This window comes from Brachionichthys hirsutus, chromosome 12 (genome assembly GCF_040956055.1).
Source record: "Brachionichthys hirsutus isolate HB-005 chromosome 12, CSIRO-AGI_Bhir_v1, whole genome shotgun sequence".
In the NCBI taxonomy this organism is placed as follows: Eukaryota; Metazoa; Chordata; class Actinopteri; order Lophiiformes; family Brachionichthyidae; genus Brachionichthys; species Brachionichthys hirsutus.
Window position 1 is genome coordinate 734,475 of NC_090908.1, and position 20,317 is coordinate 754,791.

The following is a 20,317-nucleotide window of genomic DNA, read 5'->3' on the forward strand; positions in this document are numbered from 1 at the left end:
GTACTTGACAGGGTGTTGATTTACACCTGTGTGATCCTCAGAAAGAGGCTTTAATCTTCAGTTAAATGTGAACTCAGCAGGGGGTCCCAAGTCAGTAAAACGTCAGCCTGGAGCAGATCAAACGAACCCAGCAAGGTGGAAGGAAACACACGTGAAGTGAAAATTAGTTTATTCATGTTTTAGCGTAACAAATATTTGTCTGATTCAGGCGTGGAAAACAATCTTCTTTCATGTTGTATTCTATACGAAGCACAGAGTCGTGCTTGGGAGGGAGAGAGGAAGTCTTTCAGCATGGAACTCCTAGTTCACACAGGGCGCGGCCCTCCAGACTCCCATTGGTCCGTAGCTCCTCCTCCTCGGCACACCTGTGCTGTGTGTGTATTTACACGAGCGTCATGGCACCATCCCAGCAGAAGCAGCACTCATCCCATCCCTGCTTGAGTCGGTCGTTGATATTCATTCAGAAAAAACGGTGGCCGAGCTATTCTACTTAGTAGAAAAAATTAGATAGTATAAAATAAACTGGTATTTAGGTTTAAAAAAGATATGCAGTTAATAGGCACGTGTATAAAACGTATTCATACAGTTCAACCTCGTCGGCCGTTGAAGCTTAAAAGGTAAATATAGTGCTTTTATCTGAGCTGTACAAAAACATTCCTGCTGAAGAGTTTTACAGTGGATACAGGAAAATGACAGCAGCAGAATATAAAAGGCCGGGAAAGTAATGCATTTCTAACTTCCATGATCCGCAACGACGACATTAGCTCTGATAACAGGCTTTTTTTTTTAATTACAGCTCGATGATCTTTATTGATAAAAAAAGAATATTGAATCCTTTTGGTCAAACAGCCAGCCAGTTTGACATTTCCCACCTTTCAGATAAAACAGTTTGCCCAGAAACTTGTTAAAACGTTAAAGACAAGCAGCGATGAAAAGAAAACGAGGACAAAGTAGGAACATAAATCCTGTCTGACAACAGTTAGCGTAGCGACATCCGGGCAGCGAGGGAATAAAGGGGCGCGCGTTTCCAGCCGCCCGCTCAGCAGAAGGAGTCGCTATTGAGTGGAAGCCTCCCGCCGCGTCGGGCCTCCTTCTCTTTTCTCTCTCTCTGTTTCTCTAGCTTCTCCTGAGCCTTCCGTAGCTCCTTCAGCTTTTTCTTGATAGCTGAACGGTCACTCTGACTTGACACACCGAGAGCCTGAAGGACAAATCACACACATTGTAGGCAGAATTATACTGAGATGTAACTGAAGTAGGACAAACACGGGGAGAAACTAGAGACATTTATAATACATTTCATTCGTCACTGTAAAAAACCATGCATGATCAATTTATTAGTTATGTTAGCAAATTGTAAATAGAGAATATTCTCATTTTAGACACTGGACTCTGCGCATCTTTGGAACTTTTTAAACATGTTAATGCGGGCACTGCTGTTCATGCTTTTATTTCCTCTCCACCATTTCTTCTAGAACGTTCCTGATTGCATTTTAGACCTCGGGCCTCAGTATAGTTTGAGATTCTTCAGTAGCTGTCCTTCGCTCTGTTTCTACATCCAGACTGAAATCTAATGGAGAAAGAGATTTTACTGTGACGGCCCAGAATCTCTGGAACGAACTGCCCGAGGAGACAAAGCTCACTAAATGGCTGATTTAAAGAATGGATTTAAATTAACGGCCGCACTAGAAAAAGCCCAGATGGTTAAATGCTCACAATGTAACTTGTAATTGCCTCAATATTTGTCCCTTAAAAATTCTAATCATTTCAACTTGCAACAGGAATACATCTTCACTTCCGGCCACGTGACTGACTGACATTAAATTGACCTTTCCTTGCCACGCCCCCTCCCAATGCGCCAAAGAGGTCACCCGGACAGTTTCTGGCTCTTTAGCAAAGCTGAGGAACTTCCCGGGCAGGTATTTCGTGGATATGGATACTTCGCTGAGGAGCACGCAGAGGAGCTTTAAATTTATTTTTGTCAGAAAACGATGGAATTAACATCCCTGGACTGGTCCAGGAGCAGAAAACCAGAGCACCGCTGGAATCCATGGACTGTGTTCTTGTCCAGCACGGTAAGGGTTAATGCTTGTTGTTTTTGATGTCTTTATGCGTAAATTACTCCGTTTGTTCCGGATCAACGTGCAGCAGCACTTTCATGACTCTTACTACATCGTACTTTTCCAGCCTATAAGTGTGACAGGCTGCAACTATTTCTGATTATATGACCATAGTTTACCGAAGAAAATGTTAACCGAACGTGCTAAATGTATTTCTATAGTTTACACTCTGGTCTAACGATCAATATCGCTGCAGAGTAATAACGTCCCACCGATAAGCTGTGAGTCGGGTGCGAATTATTAGCCAATTAGTCGATATTCGTGGGTGAGACATTTATGTTTAAAACTCAGTTAACAAATGCTTTCAGTGACTTTGGAAGCTAACGCTAGCTGCAGCCTTTAGCTGTAAACACCGACGCTAGCCTCGAGCTAGCTGCAGCCTTTAGCTGTAAACACCGACTCTAGCCTCGAGCTAGCTGCAGCCTTTAGCTGTAAACACCGACTCTAGCCTCGAGCTAGCTGCAGCCTTTAGCTGTAAACACCGACGCCAGCCTCGAGCTAGCTGCAGCCTTTAGCTGTAAACACCGACGCTAGCCTCGAGCTAGCTGCAGCCTTTAGCTGTAAACACCGACGCTAGCTGCAGCCTTTAGCTGTAAACACCGACGCTAGCCTCGAGCTAGCTGCAGCCTTTAGCTGTAAACACCGACGCTAGCCTCGAGCTAGCTGCAGCCTTAAGCTGTAAACACCGACGCCAGCCTCGAGCTAGCTGCAGCCTTTAGCTGTAAACACCGACGCTAGCCTCGAGCTAGCTGCAGCCTTTAGCTGTAAACACTGACGCTATTCAAAGTGAAGGCGTTCGTTGTTTGTTCCACTTACCTTCAACTTGTCACTGTCCAAGTATAACAGCTGCTGGCCATCCACGCCCTTAGCAGTGAACTCGGATGTGTATTGGTCCATATTCATGCCCATCAGCCAATGACAGACCTGCTGATTGGTCCATTCGGAGACAGGCCGGTTCTGCCACTGATAATCTTTCCCTGCAGCTGGTGGTTCGTCATCCAGAGTCTGCAGATCATAGAGAAGGGAACAGCAGGACACTTATATTTATACCCAATTCTCTGAGCTCAGCCATCATGGCTTTGGACAACCGTTTCACGTCATTATTATTATTTCCGATATCAAATAATCTATATAAAGCTAGTCCATGGAAAAAAAGTCATGAGATTAATAATATATAAAGCTGATATCTGCCGACAATTTATGAAAGTGGTGAAATAGAGATAATTTATTCAACTTAATTCACAAGATAACTTTAATCTTCATGTCAGAAATTTATAATTCAACAACTGGGAAAAACATCTTCTGAAAAATGGTTTAAATTCAGGAGAGGGAGCCTGTGAGGACCACAACAAAGCCAGAGTGTACACTAAACAGGAGTAGTAGTACACTAAACATAAAACTACGTACTATGCTGTGAACCAAACTGTGCATTATTCAAGTTCTTCAAGCTAGCAATAAGAAAACAAACATGCAATGACAGCAAAGGACCAACAGCATTCTCAGATGTGTGTTCACACTTTGTGTTTCCAAATGAGGAATCAGGAAGAACCCCGAAGGTGACAGACCACCGAGGAGAGCAGCAAACGTTCTGGGGTCTGCCCAAGCGTGCAACAAACATGAAGCCCTGCTTAACAGTTCTACGAGCCGAGATGAAACACAAGCAACGTCACCGCTGACTCACAACACGCACGTGCAGCTCCTCCTCTGCAGCCACAACGTAATGCCAACAAGGAAAGGGGAAGGGTCAACGAGCACGCTGGAGAATGTCCTGTCAGATGCACCAAGGAGAGAACTCACCTCACTGGAAGAGAAGATTAGAGTGTGTGAGCGCCCAGGCAGGTTGGGTTCAGCGACCAACCCAGAGGTGTCTGGACCGGCCGGGCTCGAATCATCCATGACCGAAAAGCTCTGGGACAAGTGGAAACAAGGAACGCATTGACTAGAGTAGCACACAACGGGTCTCCGCTAGGAGCCGCAGGTCTAAAGGCGGGTGCAGCACGCGCTACGGCATCATGAGAACGAGTTAAAGGCGTGGCAGAAACCCAGGTGGCCGATTTGAGCATTACATGATCAACAAGGGAAAGAAATGAACAGAGCGTCTACGAGCAAGCAGGACACGATTGATCCACCACCAAGAGTACGCCAGCACTATCTGAACTACAAAAACAAACTCCACTTCAAGTGACCCCCCCCCCCCCCCCCCCTCCCACACACACGCACACACACCTAAGGTATGAGGTAATGTTTTGATTCAGTCAAGGATGGGGTGTCGAGACAAAGTACACTGTGGCTTGTTTAAGATGCACGTTGGAAGGGAAGGGGGACGGCGTCCCGGCTGTTGCACCAGCTGCATGCGGGCTCGGGGGTTCAATGTAGGGGATGAATCAGAATAAAGCGCTAGCAACCAAATGTCAGCTCAGCTGGTGCAACAAGCCCGAGGAGCTCCCGTTGGCTTCGTGCGTTTGCTCTTAACCGAGCTGCAGGGCTCTAATTGTGAATGAAAGGCAAATCAGATGGCGTTAGAGCTCTAACACGACCACATACCTGCTAGGAAACAAACAGGGGAGGAGACATTACAAAACGCAGAACTGCATCTGTTAGTATCTCCCAACCGTGTCAGCTAACACCAAAGGTGAGAGAGAGACGTGTATACTGTACCAAATCTAAAGAGCGACTGAATAAAGCGGACCAGGAGAGATTTGTCTGTTTGATCAGAAAAGCACAAAGTATTTCATTTCATGCGTTAACTCTGTCATTGTTGTGCTGGAACTGCTTTAACGGCATTGTGGAACACCAGCCTGACCGCAGCCTACGAGCCAGGCAGGCCTTTAACTGGGTGCTCCCATTGGAGCTGCATCAACCCGCGGACCCAGCATGCAGCGCTCGCAGCTTTAGTGCATCTGGATGCATGTTAAAGTCTAGAATGGCCGTTTTAAAGCTGGTCGATTGTCTCACTAAGGTTAAATCTCTAATTTAATATTATAAAGCTCACTGGACCACAGCGTTTGCTGCTGCATCAAGTCACACACCTTATTCCTCCGATCCTGGATCAGCTCACTGCTGTTCTCGCTCGTAGCATGAGGCAGACTACTGAGGGATGATGAAGGCTCTCTGTCTTTGTCCCGCTCTTTGTCTCCAAACCAGGAGAAGGGCATGCAGGTAGGGATGGACGTCATTGAATCTGCAGGGGACACGTTGCCCCCAGACTCCTCCAGCAACTCTGCCGACCCCCTTAACGGTGCAGGAAGAGTAAGATCCTCTTCTTCACGCTTCACTCGAACAGTGATGAGCATTAGGCACAAAGAGGAGACTAAAACGTACCTGCTGTCCAAAGACGCTCTCGTTGCCTCCCTCTCATGCTTCTTGCCTTTGCTGCCTGACTTTCGAAGTCCTCTGTTGACCAGGAACAATTTTTCTCCATCAGGACACAGATGATGGTGAGACGGGAATAACCGAGTGGACGCCATGGAGACTTACCCAAAGTCTGGAAAGCGTCGCTTTGGCTTCCCGGCCGACGAAGCCTCGCTGAGCTCCTCTGAGATGAAACAGGAAGCAGGATTAGCAGCAGCAACACAAAGCGCCGCCATTGCAGGCGTGCCAGTTGGTCTGCAGTACCTCTGCTGTCCTTCCCCTTTCCTTTGGACTCCCTCTTCCTAACGTTACGCATGAAACCGGAGGGGGAATGCGTTGACGGGGTTTCTTTTGGCGGGGACAAAGACGGGCTCCCACTGCTTTCAACACTTTCTCCCAGCGACGGGGACAAAGACGGGCTGCTGGCGAGCTCCGCCTTACTCCCAGATATCCCTCCAGTCTCCCCCGGAACATCTTTCTGTGCATTCCCAGGATAGCAGACGGGCACCGGGATGGACAGACTCTCCTGGAGGGACCTCCTCCTGGAGGGAGATTCCTGCTCCTCTCGATCCGCCTCCTCTTCAGTTTCCTGCAGAACAAAAACCAATTATTTAGAAGGGCGATACGGGGGGGGGGGGGTCAATGATTATATAACAGGAGGCTCTGCGCTGGATACAGAACACTAGATTGAGGCTGTATATATTCCGGGTTCTTGAGAAACACTGAACTGAACATTGTCGCATCATTTCTATTTTGTGCTGCTCCAACACGAGTCCCAGCGTGCTCCCCGTGAGAGTTCTGCTCAGACGGCGCCGTGCTCTCTGTACACGAGAGGGCAGCTGGGATGGCGTTTCCGGCGTGCACACACCTGCCCGAGGCGTCACGCCAGGGCTCGGGTCCCTGCTGACACGACGCTGACACGACGCTGACCTGACGCTGACCTGAGTGTGACCTGAAGCCTTCAGCTTGCTGCGTGATGGAGGTTGCCGTTTGGCCTTCTGAGCCAGCAGGCCTTTCTCTCTGTGGGCGCTGGTGTCCAGGCGCTCGGTCTCCGGGACCAGCTCGTTCCAGTCTCGTTCTGCGCAGCACATGCACAGATCAATGGATAAATCAGAACCTGTGCACCTGCTGGCACACGAGCGGCTTCACTAAAGAGCTAGCGGGCCTTCGTACCTTGCAGTGAGTCCACAGAGTTCTGGATCGGGTCTCGGCTGCTCGGTCTCTCATCTGCTGCCGTGTCCTGACTACCTTGAGATTCCACAACTGCGACGTCTCTGGACTCCAAGGCTGTTACCTAGAACAACACGCAGTCAATGCGGCGCCGCTTCCCCCTAGAGCATCTGTTTCTGCTTCAGCTTGGGGTCTCACCCTGCTCTGCAGTGTCTCCAGCTGCTCCTTGTACCACTTGTCCTTTTCATCCAGAGTCTTCTTCAGCTCCTCCTCTTTCTTCACAAAGTCTATCTCTCTGGGGAGGCAGCGAGGAAATGCGGTTTCAAATGAGTCCTGTCGTCGGTAAACATGTTCTCTGAATCTAGCAGACCCGTGACCCGCAAGGCGGAAAGACGGCTGTAGATGAGACGATCGTCTCGTCAAGACAAAGGATGGATGGACATGTGACCTGTGCTACAGTACTAGCGCCGAAAGGCGGCAGTAATGGACCCACAAGCCATTACTGCCGCCTCAGTGATAGAAGATGTGACCGAGTAGAAACACGCTCGCTGTTAGACTCCGGTGTGGATCTCGTTTTAATGAATTTAAACATTTATCTAATGCCATGCAATGCTCTGCATTTTAAAGTCTACTCGATCACAATGAGGTTATAATAATCGCCGATCGTCTTGCATTCGGTGTGAAACAGTAACGGTCGTAATGTCAGACGCACGCTCTACGACGGTCCCGTCTTTTTGGTGGTCATTCATTTTGAAACGTGATCCGGTGAATGCGATCGAGCTGATACTCACTTCTGCTGGTAGTCCTTGAGCAGCTTCTTGGCTTTGTTGTACTTCTTGTCCACGGCCTCGTACTGACTCTGCGTGTCGGCTAACTGCTCATTCACACCTTTACGCAGAGTCTGGGCTTCCAGCCAGCAACTCTCCAGCTTCAGGAGTTTGTCATTGTTATCTGTGATCTTCTGCTCCATTGCCGACTCCCTGGCTACCCACAATGATTTGTCCTCCTCAGATGCTCTCAGCTGCACAGACAGAGTTATTTTCATTGGATGAATTGGATTTGGTTAGATCTAATGGCAGCAGACAGTCTTATTTAATAAAGCCGAGGTCAAACGTCAGCAAAAATGCTGCTAAGAACCTTCTAGTCTCCAGTAAAAACTTCGGTTCGTTTTCATGCATAATTACAAAGAACTTTCTTAATTAGTAAATTCCCTTTTGGGAGTAGAAAAATCTTCAAAGTACTTAAATCCTACCTTTTCAGTGAGCTGATTGATTTCAGCCATGGCAATTCTGTGTTTGAGCTGCAGCTAAGAAACACAAATGAGAAAACAAAATACTTGATTTAGCCAAATGTTGCGTTTTAAGAATTTCTGGTTGTCGATGCAAAATTCAGAATCTTTGAAACTGAAGTCACACAAGATGGAAAGTAGCGGCGTGGCTAATACCTCTTTGAACTTGAAGGCCATCTGAGAGCTGTCCATATTGGCAGGCATGAACAAAGACTCAAAATCAGGCAGCTCCAACACCTCGGTGTTCTGACCCGGAGAGAAATTGGAGCTCAAAATCCTCTCATCTGCTTCATCCTCCTCCTCTTCCTCATAGCGCTCCTCCTGAAATGTCATTACACACATGGCATCAAACATTGTAAACAGCAACACACCCAGCATGTGGGCTTGAGTCAACAACACGCCCAGTGGCAGGTCCACCAGTCCGCAGCAGAACCTTTAGTCGCAGCAGATTTAGCTACACAGCTTTACAGAATCAATGAAAATAGCAAAATACCATTGTGAATACTCAGACGTATACTCACACACTCCGCATTAAAACGGCGTCTCCTCGGTTTGCCTGCTACAGGCTTGAACTTCAGACTGCAAATATTTCAAAAGTTCGCCTGGCGGTGACTGAACAACGCCTCCCGACGCAGCAGAGTGACGACGGACGGATCACTCAGGACGGATGGATCACTCAGGACGGACGGATTACTCAGGACGGATGGATTACTCAGGACGGATGGATTACTCAGGACGGATGGATTACTCAGGACGGATGGATCACTCAGGACGGATGGATTACTCAGGACGGATGGATCACTCACGCTCCGCCTCACATTGACCCAAGTTGGGTTTTACCGATCAGCCTGATTCCACAGACTTTAAAGCGGTCGTTATGACTGGGGAAGCGCAGGAAGTTCCAACGTGTCCTCATTGGATGCCTCAGTCTCTCATAGAACATGAGGAGGGGGTGCTCACCTCCTCTGTAGAGGGTTCGTAGGGATCATCCAGCTGCTGCTGGCTCTTCTCCTGCTCCAGAGTCTCGCTTATGAGGCGGGACACCTCGCTCTGTGACCCTGGCTTCTCTCGTCCAATCAGAAACCTGTTTTTTTTTTTGGAATTCAATGCGTTAGTGTGACATACAAAGGAACAAGTTAAACATGGTTAAGAAAATAACGTTTGGAACGATCCTCGTCATACGTATCATTCCTATCCGTGTTGCTTCTTTCACTACAACTACAACTACAACCCTGGAAATGGGCTATAGTTTCCCGTCTCATCACCAGGACCTTCTCAACGTGGCTGTTTCCTGTCTCATCACCAGGACCTTCTCAACGTGGCTGTTTTTGGGGCCTCTTTCCTGTCTCATCACCGGGACCTTCTCAACGTGGCTGTTTTTGGGGCCTGTTTCCTGTCTCATCACCGGGACCTTCTCAACAAGACTGTTTTTGGGGCCTGTTTCCTGTCTCATCACCAGGACCTTCTCAACGTGGCTGTCTCCTGTCTCATCACCAGGACCTTCTCAACGTGGCTGTTTTTGGGGCCTGTTTCCTGTCTCATCACCAGGACCTTCTCAACGTGGCTGTGTTTGGGGCCTGTTTCCTGTCTCATCACCAGGATCTTCTCAACAAGACTGTTTTTGGGGCCTGTTTCCTGTCTCATCACCAGGACCTTCTCAACGTGGCTGTTTTTGGGGCCTGTTTCCTGTCTCATCACCGGGACCTTCTCAACGTGGCTGTTTCCTGTCTCATCACCAGGACCTTCTCAACATGGCTGTTTTTGGGGCCTGTCTCCTGTCTCATCACCAGGACCTTCTCAACGTGGCTGTTTTTGGGGCCTGTCTCCTGTCTCATCACCAGGACCTTCTCAACGTGGCTGTTTTTGGGGCCTGTTTCCTGTCTCATCACTAGGACCTTCTCAACGTGGCTGTTTTTGGGGCCTGTTTCCTGTCTCATCACTAGGACCTTCTCAACGTGGCTGTTTTTGGGGCCTGTTTCCTGTCTCATCACCGGGACCTTCTCAACGTGGCTGTTTTTGGGGCCTGTTTCCTGTCTCATCACCAGGACCTTCTCAACGTGGCTGTGTTTGGGGCCTGTTTCCTGTCTCATCACCAGGATCTTCTCAACAAGACTGTTTTTGGGGCCTGTTTCCTGTCTCATCACCAGGACCTTCTCAACGTGGCTGTTTTTGGGGCCTGTTTCCTGTCTCATCACCGGGACCTTCTCAACGTGGCTGTTTCCTGTCTCATCACCAGGACCTTCTCAACATGGCTGTTTTTGGGGCCTGTCTCCTGTCTCATCACCAGGACCTTCTCAACGTGGCTGTTTTTGGGGCCTGTCTCCTGTCTCATCACCAGGACCTTCTCAACGTGGCTGTTTTTGGGGCCTGTTTCCTGTCTCATCACTAGGACCTTCTCAACGTGGCTGTTTTTGGGGCCTGTTTCCTGTCTCATCACTAGGACCTTCTCAACGTGGCTGTTTTTGGGGCCTGTTTCCTGTCTCATCACCGGGACCTTCTCAACGTGGCTGTTTTTGGGGCCTGTTTCCTGTCTCATCACTAGGACCTTCTCAACGTGGCTGTTTTTGGGGCCTGTTTCCTGTCTCATCACTAGGACCTTCTCAACGTGGCTGTTTTTGGGGCCTGTTTCCTGTCTCATCACCGGGACCTTCTCAACGTGGCTGTTTTTGGGGCCTGTTTCCTGTCTCATCACTAGGACCTTCTCAACGTGGCTGTTTTTGGGGCCTGTTTCCTGTCTCATCACCGGGACCTTCTCAACGTGGCTGTTTTTGGGGCCTGTTTCCTGTCTCATCACTAGGACCTTCTCACCGTGGCTGAGAAGATGGACTCTGAGCTCACCCCACTGTGCCTTTGGTGTTCTTCAGGACGGTAGCAGCAAACAGCTGGGTGACGCCCACCAGACTGGTGCCGTCCACCTCCACAATCTGGTCATTCACCTGGATGCTGGAGATGGGGGGGGGGGGGCACAGTGAGCAAGCTTCATGTTTTTGGTTTGACGCTGGGCACAAGAGGAGCCTTCAGGGCTTCAACTCACCGTCCATCTTTCTCAGCCGCTCCGCCCTCCGTTATGGTTTTAACGAAGATCCCCAGCTTCTCCAGACCCTGGTCGGCCCCCACTCCCATTCCTATGATACTGATTCCAAGCCCGTTCTCTCCTAAACACAGAAACCATGAATCTTTACGTGAGGACGATGTCTATAGAGCATCAGCCAAACTGGTGCATTAAAATGGGGAGGTGTCTGATACTCCCAACTGGTACTTTAAATTAAAGATTAGGAACAGTGAGTTCAGAATGGACAAACTATTTTATATATTTATGAGAACTAGAGCATTTAAAAGTAGGTGTTAAACGTAAATATTCACAGCTGTTTGTCTTTGTACGTGACTTTGGGTGACCACCCACCCAACGAAATTCTGCTGGAATTTACCTGCAGGTTAACGAAACCCACCTTTCTCGATCTCCACAGGAAACACATCCATCTTCTCCACTCTCTTTTCCAACTCGTACTCGGCGGATGCAGCAACTGGATCCACGTCATCATTACTCCGATCGTACTCCTCGTTGGAAAAGGTACCGAAGACCTGTGTTAATCACAATGAAGTACACAGGTTCAGTACTCTGCCCTGTGTACTGACCAAGTAGTAACCATCACATACATTCATGCTGAGTAGTATCTCATAGTACAGATGCAGGTAATAATTTCTGTTATAACCTCCGCCGAGGTTATGTAAATCCATAAAAACTCTATTTACAGATTCAAAATACATATTGTATATAAATACGGAAAACAGTCCTTTGTGCATCCCATGGAGAGTAACTTGATGGTGCTAACGGCTCCTGAGGGTCGGTGGAGCTCTTTGAGGGCCACTTGCAGTGGAACTCTCTCATTGTTCTTCTGACTGCTCTCATAGTAACACCTAGCAGAGCTCCTTTCTGAATATTCAGTGCTCTAACACAACAGACTCGATCAGCAACTCCTCTTTCCCATCATTCGTGGCTTCATCTCATTTGCACAAAGAAAATAGACGCATTCCCAAGACGTGCTCATTAGAACTTTCACTCGTTATATAAACTCATTAACTCTGCAGGCACACCTTTCAAAGCAATGGCCGTGTCCCAGAGGCTTTTCCACGATGCTCAGGCTTCGAAATGTAGGGCAGAGCCAGGGAGACCATCGCAATGGATGAATATAAATACAATAAATATTGTGTTCGAAGGCAGAGATCAAAGTGACATGAACACTGCCTGTTCAGCTGGGCCTGCTAAGAATGCTCGAATCAGCGAATGTAATTTTACAGGCTACTACAAAGCTAACGAGAGGTTTCACTGAAAGCTGATCTGAACACTTAATTCTCCATCATGCATGTGTGTGTGTGTGTGGGGGGGCAGCATAATAAACAATAGAACCATGCATTCTGGTTGTATGCCTTTGTCCACCTGGACTATGTGCAATTATTCAAAGATGACAGAGCTCTTTCACACAATGCACTGAACTGAAGTTCAATAGAAGCAAGCCCAATAACCTGGCGGTGGAATCCAAGGCTTCAAATAGACGGAATATTCAAAAATGCATTAACTCGCAAAACAAACAATTGTTATTACAATGTTGCAAAAATAAAAAACGTGAAATTAAGGCATCCAGAGCGTCTGCTTAGAAAGATTCTGGCCCCCATAATAGAACACCAGACCAGACACTTGGCTGTACTTTTGATAGGAATGCGTTATTCTTTTAATCTCAGGAAGGCGAGGCCGGTGCAGATGTGCACCAAAAAACTAGTCCTACTAGTTACTCAGGAAGGGTTGAAAATATAGACATCCTCAATATTATCGGAGCAGCAGCAATGCGATTGGTTTCTGCCCTTTACCCCCTGAATGCCCCCCCCCCCCCGCCCCCCCCCCACTCGCCTGTTGCCATGGACTCCCAGGCCTTTATAGAACAATGCTGAAACCGAATCACTCAAACACTGTTTTCACCACGAGAGGAAGAATCTCTCTCCTCACAAAGAATTCCGACGCCACAGCTGATCAGTATTAGCGTTTCTGCTCATCAGACAAAACATCAGCTTTTCTTTCGACCCAAACACTGAACCACTTGTTAGCGTAAATGTTAGTCAATGGGGTCAGTCACTGATGTCTGGATGATGCTACATGGCAACGGTCGTCCGGCACCAGCTTCTATGTTAGTCTCTAGTAAGATGGAACATCGGTGCAGGAAGTTCCTGCATTAGAAGAGCTAGTTTTACTGGAATTACCAAAATGTACGCAATAACCACAAGCCTGCACTGAAACTCAATCCCTGCCGAGGGCGTGTTGAAGGTCAATAAAGTACTCATCCTCATATTTCCATTCCCTCCCGACAGGATGAACGGGGAGGGTTTTCCATCTGCCCTTCCTACATGTGCTAACATGCTAACATCCAACTGAAGCCCCATCATTCTCCTCCACGTAACAGAACACCAGGGTGGGAAATGGGTCGGCAGCCCAGGGAAACCCTTCAGGAGAGACAAATGAGCGCACTGGATTTCAGCTGATGATGCAAGCAGGCCTACAAGATGATGTCAAAATCAAAAAGACAAATCAGAACACCCCGAGAGACCAAGATGGGGAAGTCCTACGGCCTGACTTGGTTCTTTTGGGCCTACTCTTTCAGATCCTGCTTACGGCAGAAAAACATACACGTCTCTTCTTGGAGGTCGACCTTGAAATTGTTAACTGATGAGCTTGGCTCAGTGGGTTGGGAAGCGGAGAACTCCACCACCTCCCCGGTTTGACTCCCAGCTCTGGTGGTGTGGGCTGGTGACTGGAGAGGGGCCAGTCTGCCTCCAGAGCACAACCCTACTCCCTCTCCTCATGCTCGGCCCTTTGATGCATGTATTAGTGTGTGGTTGTTTCGAGGGGCCCGTTGTACTCGGGTGTAAACGCAATCTCGTTGTGTGTCGCAGTGTAGAGTGTGACATATAATGTATAGATTCAACGATAAAGTATTTCTTCTCTTCTTGTGCTGAGTATCATGAATAACAGAATTTAACAGTATTAATGCGTGAACTTGAGCAAGGAGAGGTAGCCTGAGGGAAATGGAATCGAATTTCCAAAGCAGCGCCGACATGAACAGGCTGAACGGGTTTGTGTGTAAGGGGCGAACGGCACAGTAAGGGTTAACACGCTATCGTTCATCTACAATCACAACGTGAAGCCGCTTCATGAGCCACATTAGTATTCCGTCCCCTTTGGTTGGCTGGCCACCCGCTTGCCCAGGTGGCTGATGGGAACCGGATGCTATAATGGGAAGGCCTGTCTGCTCGCTGGATCAGGGTGGAGTCGTGTCAAACGTGCCCATCATGCAGGAAATGGAAAGAATAACATGATGGGATGCCCCCCCCCACTAATCAGACTATAGTGTAGACTTGCTGCAAATATTGCATCTTCATTTTCATCTTTAGATCAGGAGCAAGGATGGGGGGGGCATCCGATTATTCTCCCCATCTGTCAGATTCTTAATCTCAACCGTAACTCGATTCTGCGCGTTCTAATTCTAATCCGGCTGCATCACGTCCGCAAACGTCCTGCCCAGGTGAGTGAAGCGGAATCAGAAGTGCTGAATTCAGTAGCTCGGCATGCGCTCAGCAGTCCTTCACCACGCCCGGCCTGCTGCTCCAGCCAATAGCAGCTGCTGCTGCTCGGTGTCATTCTGCAGGGGGGGGGGCAGCAGGTGTAGATCCTGCTTGCAGACGTTTGCCTTTGGGCCGTGCTAAACCACTTCGAGGCTCCTGTTGCAGCGTGATCGAACCTCTCTGGAGAATCCGGAATGACTTTGTCTCCGAGCAGATAACATTAAAGTTGTTAATCATTGAACTGCACTTTGCTCTTTGACAGTTCAGCGTGAACAAACAAGTAAACTAACAAATCAGCGGTTTAAGTACAAATATAAATGTGACTTATTTATATGGATGTACAGACAGAATCTAACTGCCTTCAACGCTCAAGTGCTCATTCACTCATTCACTCATTCATTCAACTGTGACCAGAGTGAACACTACTCCCCTTCATAGAGACCTTTAATCCTCACAAGACACCGCTGTCAGGATGACTGTAGGAGAGCGAGCAGCACAGAGCTCCCCTTCTCTCCCGTGGAGACCCGTGCACCGCCACTAGGAGGCTACCGTTAGCCTCGCTCGGGGCACTGGTGGGAATGAATTGGCTAACATGCACACCATATAAGGTTCAATCGCCGGCTTTGATCTGAGATCAGGGCCTGAAGGTGGGCTCACATTAGAGCTCCAGCTCCAGCTCTATGGCCAGAGCAGCGACACAAACGACTGGAAACAGACCTCCGCCGAGCAGCTCGTTCCACATGGTGATCCGGATCGTCACCAGCTCTACTGTATCTACGAGGGGACGCTGGTTTTTACCGCCCTCCGCCCCGGGGCAGACTCTGGTCCCCTCTCCCAGGACCCCCTACCAGAATGACTGATGGAGCAATCCACAGCCAAAGATAACAGCCTGGATAAACACGCAGCAGTTCACAAGCTCCGGGGGGGTGTTAGAGATGATGATGATGATGATGACGATGGAAGCCAACACCTAGCCAACTAGAAAGGTTTCAGTCACAGGACGTGCAGAAATATTAAAGATGTCATCTTGAGAATCACTTTGAAGTACAGAGTCCTAAAGGTCTGAGATTATAGTTAGTGTAAAAATACCATTTAACCGGTAAAGACAAAGATCAATCAGCACACATACTGTATACTCCACGCTTGGCGTTTGGAACATCAGTCGTGTATAAAAGCATTTAAAACGTGTCCAGAACCAGAACTATTGTAGTACTAGATGTTCACGAACCAAACCAGGATCCATTTCCTGAGTGAAGACATGTTGGACACTCGGACCTCAGAGAACAAAGCGCCTCCGCGCCTCCAACAGAAGCTCCATCTCTTTGTAAACTGGACAGTTAGAGGGACTCCTCTGAAACCACGCAGGCGTACGGAATCCCTTTATCCATGCTGGAGAGAACTACAAAGTCGCCATGGGTAACAGACGGGAAACCTTCAAAGTGCCTCATGTACGACTTTGCTGCCTTGTGTCCCTGACCCCCCCCCCCCCCCCCCCTTGTTCCTGATCTCCTGCAGGGCTGAGACACCAGAAGTCCCCTCCCTCTAGTGACTTGGGTGAGATCAATACCCAGTTAGAGCTTCAGAACGGTGACGATACGGTTCAGCAGCCGACGAAGGAACCGACTCTCGAACTCCACCAACCTGTTGTGTGTCTACAGAGGAACTCCCCGGCTGCTGACTCAGCGATTTATTGTTTTATAATCCCCGGCTGCTGACTCAGCGATTTATTGTTTTATAATCCCCGGCTGCTGACTCAGCGATTTACAACAACAGCGCTAAGCAACATGCTTACCAGAATGGGGTCTGTGGAGAACTTGATCTTCCTCTTTGGAGGAGGTCCCTCCTCGTCCGACAGACCAGGCACCTTATGACAGACGTCATAGTCCCCATACATCTGATCTTCATCCTCCTCCTCCTCCCTCAGGAGCTGGTCCACGTCTCTGTCATACACGAATCCTGCGTTCTCAATGCCGCACACCGCTGGCAGGACTCTGTCCAGGGCGTTCTGTCCCACCTGCTCCTCCAGCTCACCTTCATCCTCTAGACCATCGTCTTCATGCTTAATGTCATCATCTCTGTCCTCCCTTTGATCCCTTTTCAATGCAAACGGTTCACTGTCCTCCAAGAGTCTACCTTCACCCATCGTCTCCGCTTGTCTTTGTCTCTCCTGCACAGCATGACGCGACGGGTCAAAGTTCAGTTTCTCTGGTGAAAGCGCTCCGTCCAGATCCGCCGGCAGGCCTTTTGAGTTTGGCCCTTTGTGCTTCTCAAACACATTATCCTCACTTTCTTCGCTCTCCGAGGACTCGTTCTGGACCACTACCCGTTCGGCCCTAACCGTGCCCCCCTTTCTGGAGTCCAGTGGTTGGGTGGGGCTGGCCTGCTTGTCCTTGGTCGGACCAGGACCGTCACCCCGACCTCCTTCGACCTGTTTAGTGGCTTTGGTGCTCGGAATGCTCCTGACCCTTGGAGGCGGACCATCAGAAGATCGCTTAGTGGATCCATCACCAGGTGATGAGGGGCGTCTGTGGCCACAGCCCACCGGGCTCGTTGGCGCTTTTGAGTTGGGGTTGGTCGTGAAGTCAGCTGACGGAGGAACAGACCTGTAAGTTGTGCTGGTCACTGGCAACGTGGCTTTAGACCCAGACCCAGAACCAGAACCAGAAGTGGTCTGTGACGCATTAGTTGTAGGGTTAGTGGCTTCCTTCACTGACGTGTCCCTCGTTGAGGCAGCAGGCAGACGTTTGTCTGACGTGTCCCCCGTTGAGGCAGTAGGAAGACGTTTGTCTGACGTGTCCCCCGTTGAGGCAGCAGGCAGACGTTTGTCTGACGTGTCCCTTGTTGAGGCAGTAGGAGGACGTTTGTCTGACGTGTCCCTTGTTGAGGCAGCAGGCAGACGTTTGTCTGACGTGTCCCCCGTTGAGGCAGCAGGCAGACGTTTGTCTGACGTGTCCCCCGTTGAGGCAGTAGGAAGACGTTTGTCTGACGTGTCCCCCATTGAGGCAGCAGGCAGACGTTTGTCTGACGTGTCCCCCGTTGAGGCAGCAGGCAGACGTTTGTCCGACGTGTCCCCCGTTGAGGCAGCAGGAAGACGTTTGTCTGACGTGTCCCCCGTTGGGGCACTAGGGCGTAAGCGTTCAGTGGGACAGTGCCGTTTGGCAGACGCCACGTCTTCCTTTGCAGCAGCCGTGTTGTCTTCCGAGTCCGTGTCTGTCATGTAGTTCCCCAGCCGTTTGGACATCGGTCCGGCGTTCAGTGGCGCTCTTGAGGGACGTCTTCTATCGCTCTGGTCCTTCTCGTCTGGGCGATTTCCAGGTGATGATGCATTCTGCTCGGCTTTGACGGAGGAGTCGGACGATCCCGACGCTCTCCTTGTGCTTCGTCCCTCATCAGACGCACTCCCAAGGGACAAACGGGTCCCCGCCCTGTTTGCAGCCTGCTTCTCGGTTGCCGGCTGCTCCTTGGCGCCTCTTTCGAATAGTTTTCTGGTCACAGAAAACTTTTCTGCCAAAGTGATCTTGTCCATCTCGACATCGTCTCCCTTGGACGTCCTCTCCGGGGTGTGGGACTCGGGGCTCAGCTTGTGCGTGGCTGGGACCTGCACCTTCGTTGGGGACACCTGGGGGGCCTCTGCTTGGCACTCCTGCTGCTGGCCGTCCATCTGGAGGAAAATGTTCTTGATCTTGTTGACTCTCGTGCCAAAGGGTCGTCCCCTCGAGTCTTCCCGAGCGTCACTGGAGCCATTGGCGTACGCTTTGGCGGCGTCCTCGGACTTCGTCCCATCAAAGGAGCACTTGATGGCGTGGAAGTCGGACGTGTACGCGTTTCGGTGAGGGGACGCGCTCCTCAGGGTCCTCTCGGATCCTTTGCTGTCCGCTTTCATCATTTTGAATAGTTTGACAATAGATCCGGGCTCTGGGGAGCTCGTTGGCCGCTATCAGGCACCTTCACACGGGCATGGATCCGGCGCAGCGCGGCGCAGCGCGGCGCAGCGTCTCAACACGCACAGCGAAGCCGCCTGGAGAGCCAAGCAGACGGGAACAGTTCAGCGCGAGGATCGGGAACATTCAGCAGATTAACTCAACACGCATCCGACGGAAAACCTCGTAAATGACGTCATCTGTTAGAGGGAACGACGTAAAGCTGCGTTAACGCGAACCGGTGAAGGTTAGCGCGGAGCTAACCCCCCCCCCCCCCCCCCCCCCGCTAACCGTGAAAGGGAGCCGAACCGGGTCGGAACTTTCTCCTCCGCGTCCTGCATCGAGTTCGTGTTGTTGGAAAAGCCGCAGCGAACTTTAAGGAGCTAAACGAAGTCGGACTTTACGCGCAAACGGATCAATAGAACTCTGGCGGCGGAAACAACTCTTCATTGTGTCTTTCTGGAGTCGCGTCGACGGCCGATCCCCGAGGCGCGTCGGGGGGGGCGCGGGGGGGGCTCACCGTCGAGCCGCCTCCCGTCTCGGACGCCGCGTCGCGTCCACTTCACATAGTTGGTCTCAAACTTGCGCCTTCTCCGCGTTCACCGCCATCGCTCCTGCTCCGGCGGCGTCGTCCTGCCTCCCCCTCCAAACCTGTCGCGGCCGCGCACGCGCACGACTCTCTCCGTGTCCCGCGCGCCGAGAAAAGAGAAAATTGGGAGCGCGCACACATTCCAGGACTGTAACCACCACCACGCCACTCCACATCCCCTCCCCTCTTCCTCCACGCGCACGCACACACGCGCGCGCGCGCACACACGGGGAGTGTAGAGCTGTAACAGAGACGGCCGTAAGTACACCTAGAATGTTTCAAAGTAAATGTACTTGATTACTATGTAAACATTGGAATGTCTTACTTGTCGTCCCCTCTAAACTGCGCGCGTGCGCCATTGCGCACGGCTGATACGGTCCGCTGCGCACAAAACAAAATCCAGCCTGAATTGAAGGTAAACTAAAGACGTGAAAGTTCATCCTGTGCTATTCTTCAACGTGCTCCAGCCAACGACGCGGTCCACGCGCGTTTTTACGCAGCTCATCAACGTCGTCGTTTACGCGCCACAGGTGTTCCAGCCGATGTGGAGGGAAGACGTGCTGATGATGCCGACCCTTTATAATAACGACATGACGTCATCGCACCAAAGCAGAAGAAGGAGACGCGACTCCGACATGACGTCATCGCACCAAAGCAGAAGAAGGAGACGCGACTCTTTTCAGATGGAAACAGGAGAACAACCGGCGAGACTTCATTTCTGCTCGTGACGTCGAGGCGCTGAGCTCTGACGTCACGTTTGAGTTTGGAGCGGCAGCCTTTCTGGAGGTCAGAAGGCTAAAGCGAGGCTAAAGCTGTTTGAGCTCCATCTCCTGAGTTTAATGAAGCGTATTGATCCAGAAACGGTCTTGAGGTCGACCGTTTGGACCAGCCGATGCGGAAAAAGTCAAAGCTGCAGGCAAAAAGGAATTCATGCATCAAGCTCTGGAGGAACATCTAAATCTGGTAGATTAAAAGCAGATTAAATATGTAGGGTGCAGCAGAGTAGCGTTAGAGTCAGTGGAAATGATTCCCTGTACCTGTGAAAGGTCAAATGTCCTCTTCAAAAGCCTTTCATCTTGTAATCCTCGTTGTGTCCGGATCATGGTCGTCTCATTGGGCTCTTTGTTATGCTGTTATTACTAACACTTGGTGCCAGAATGTAATGGTGGACTAATATATCTAAACAGGAAACAGGAAACGCATCCCAAAATGAAAGGTAAATATGCGAGTGCGATGTCTAATGGTGAGCACGCAGTCCTGGCTCAAAGGC

General features: G+C 50.0%; 1 protein-coding gene across 1 annotated transcript; it reads right to left on the minus strand.

Moving 5' to 3' along the window:
- Positions 1–158: 158 nt before the first annotated feature.
- Positions 159–18,424, minus strand: ppp1r9ala (protein phosphatase 1 regulatory subunit 9A-like A). The gene is made up of 20 exons (XM_068746130.1): positions 17,665–18,424; positions 16,331–17,298; positions 11,376–11,508; positions 10,961–11,081; positions 10,765–10,869; positions 8,887–9,010; positions 8,083–8,247; positions 7,891–7,944; positions 7,430–7,659; positions 6,837–6,933; positions 6,642–6,762; positions 6,410–6,546; positions 5,733–6,057; positions 5,595–5,652; positions 5,439–5,510; positions 5,147–5,348; positions 4,776–4,820; positions 3,915–4,025; positions 2,934–3,122; positions 159–1,198 (listed from the first exon to the last, which is right to left on the minus strand). Exons 1-20 carry the CDS (start codon positions 18,422–18,424, stop codon positions 1,040–1,042), a joined length of 4,176 nt encoding a protein of 1,391 aa, XP_068602231.1. The 3' UTR covers positions 159–1,039.
- Positions 18,425–20,317: the final 1,893 nt, after the last annotated feature.